The 2,208-nt window shown below is 41.9% G+C and overlaps 2 protein-coding genes across 2 annotated transcripts in view; both read right to left on the bottom strand.

Annotated features, from left to right (window-relative positions):
- Positions 1-327, bottom strand: part of LOC102671071 (solute carrier organic anion transporter family member 74D-like) — a 28,298-nt gene extending 27,971 nt beyond the window's left edge. Inside the window, exon 1 of the mRNA XM_031510991.1 lies at positions 316-327. The gene's annotated coding sequence lies outside the window, so the exon portion shown is untranslated. The remainder of the gene's footprint in view (positions 1-315) is intronic.
- The window catches only part of LOC102681946 (RNA-binding protein 38-like), a 22,591-nt gene that overhangs the window by 2,865 nt on the left and 17,518 nt on the right, over positions 1-2,208 (bottom strand). Inside the window, 1 exon segment of the mRNA XM_006616741.2 lies at positions 415-785. Within this exon segment, the coding sequence (XP_006616804.2) occupies positions 415-785 (371 nt within the window).

Genomic DNA, 2,208 nt, shown 5'->3' with positions numbered 1-2,208 from the left:
AAAAAAAAAAAAAAAAAAAAAAAAAACAATATAACTTCTTCTTTCCTCTTCCTTTCTCACTCTCATTTACACCCAATGATGGGACCAAGCATTTCCACAAATATTTCTTGCTAATACAAATTCAAGAAAACCTAAAACGATCCCTTTTCTATTTCTCTTTACAACTTTACAACCCCCTCCCCCTCCCCCCTTCGCATTACCTAAAACGTTAAAAACCACCTACGAAAGAAAATTAAACCTCGAGTTTTGATTTAAAAATAAAAGGAGCACAACTCTCGTCGAACTTGATCCCATCACCCTCGTCATCCACCCCACCGCGTTCACCCTATCCCTCTCTGTTTCAACGCATTCGGTTTTCTTTCTTTTCTTTTCTCTCTCTCTATTTTTTTTTTTTTTTTTCGAATAAATTTCTACCGTTGCTACGCAGCACGGACGGCAGAAATGGAGGCAGGAGAGCTTTCTCCAATCGTTGGTGTGCCAGCACCGCAGGGCTGCTGCCGTTGTGCTGCTGGTGGTGGTGTATCAGCCCGTTGCTGTCCTTGCTCTGGACACTTTTCAAACACATACCAGCAGCGGCTGCGCTGGTATAAGGATAGGCCTCGGCGAAATTGTACGACGTCCCCGGGTAAGTGGCGGCCGCCGCGGCAACGTTCTGATACTCGTAGAACTGCGACGCCGCAGCCATGGCAGCCGCGTGGGTCAACTGCGTGGCCGGAAGCGGTACCAAACCACCTGGCGCGGCAGCCGCCAGGTATGGTGACTGGTACACGTAACCTGGTGGCACCCTGAAACCAAAATCGTGATACCGGTTAGCCGTGTAACGCCACGCGCGCCCCCTTCCAACTACGTAACGTAACGACTATGCCACTCGTACATCTAATATACGAACAGTATATACTCGTTGGACGATCATGGTGGATTAATAATCATGATTTCATTGTAATGAAATATATATATGTATATACGTTTCTTTTCTTTTCTTTTCTAGAAAAATAAGAGTAAGAAAAATATCGTGTAAAAATGTGTAACGTGAGTGACGGTTAATAAGGTGGCGCTAGTGTCGCGTCTCAGGTGGCCATATTGTTAATCTACCATGATCGACTGTCCCTATAGATAATCACACTTGCCGTTCGAGGCGACCCGTGGTCCATCGAGTTTCCTCGGGATCGAGTTAATCATTAAACTTATAATCTCCGTTTTCGAGGAGACGATGACGATGATGAAAACAATAATGATAAAGGAGAGAAGTGTTGTGCCGATGGACAACCGGAAGCTCGAACTTTTTTCCCTGTGCGGTTATTAAGAGAAGGGGGAGGAAGGAGGGGGGGAGAAGGATTTTTAACCAGCGTGTACAGAGTGTAAAAGAGTGGAATGTCTTCGATCCCCTGGCTGCGCGTGTGTGTTGAAGCGCGAATAATGCAACCCTTTCCACCACTCCCCCTCAATTAAGATAAACGGTTTATTGGAAAAGCGTTTGCCACCAACTTTCTCAAATATAGATAACGACACACGATCGCTAATGGACTCGGACTCCCGACACTTACGAGTGCTATTTATATGTTATTATTACGCGTATTTATGTTTCTCGTGGCCTATATCTCCCTCCCCCCTCCCCCTTCCCTCGATTCAAATGTTTCTTTCTTCTAAAGAAAATATCTTTCCGAAATTTTTTAAGTTTTCAAAAAAGTATAGAGAGATTAAAATCAAAACGATTTTCTTTTTTTTTTTATTAAACAAGGCATTTTGTCAAGAAAAAATTGTAAAAATTCAAATTATCTTTTGTATTTCGAAAAAAAAAAGTCTTTTGTCTTCGATACATATTGTATTTTCCAACGTGAGAAAAATGAATGATTTATAAAAAAAAAAAAAAAAAAAAAAAAAAAAAAAACACGTGTGGCTGAATTAGTAATCAATTCTGTGTTATTTGAAACTGTACTTTGATATAACATTCGATAACCGTGAATCTGAGAGTATTATCCGCGTTCTATGCCGTCATACGAATGCTACTTTTACGTGTACCATTGCAATGATATATCAAACGATAATAAACGCCGAGTAATAAATGTGTGTGTGTCTGTGTGTGCGCGTGTGTATGGCTCGTGTTCGTGTAAAGAAATTATTCGATGCGAGAAAAAGGACAAAAGGGAGGGGAGGGGAGACAGGTGGACGGGAAGCGAACGCGTTATGAAAATGGTGACAGAGTGTGGT

Source organism: Apis dorsata, unplaced genomic scaffold, assembly GCF_000469605.1.
Source record: "Apis dorsata unplaced genomic scaffold, Apis dorsata 1.3 scaffold_270, whole genome shotgun sequence".
Taxonomy (NCBI): Eukaryota; Metazoa; Arthropoda; class Insecta; order Hymenoptera; family Apidae; genus Apis; species Apis dorsata.
The sequence above is the reverse complement of the archived record's forward strand: the minus strand, read 5'-3'. Positions and strand labels throughout refer to the sequence as shown.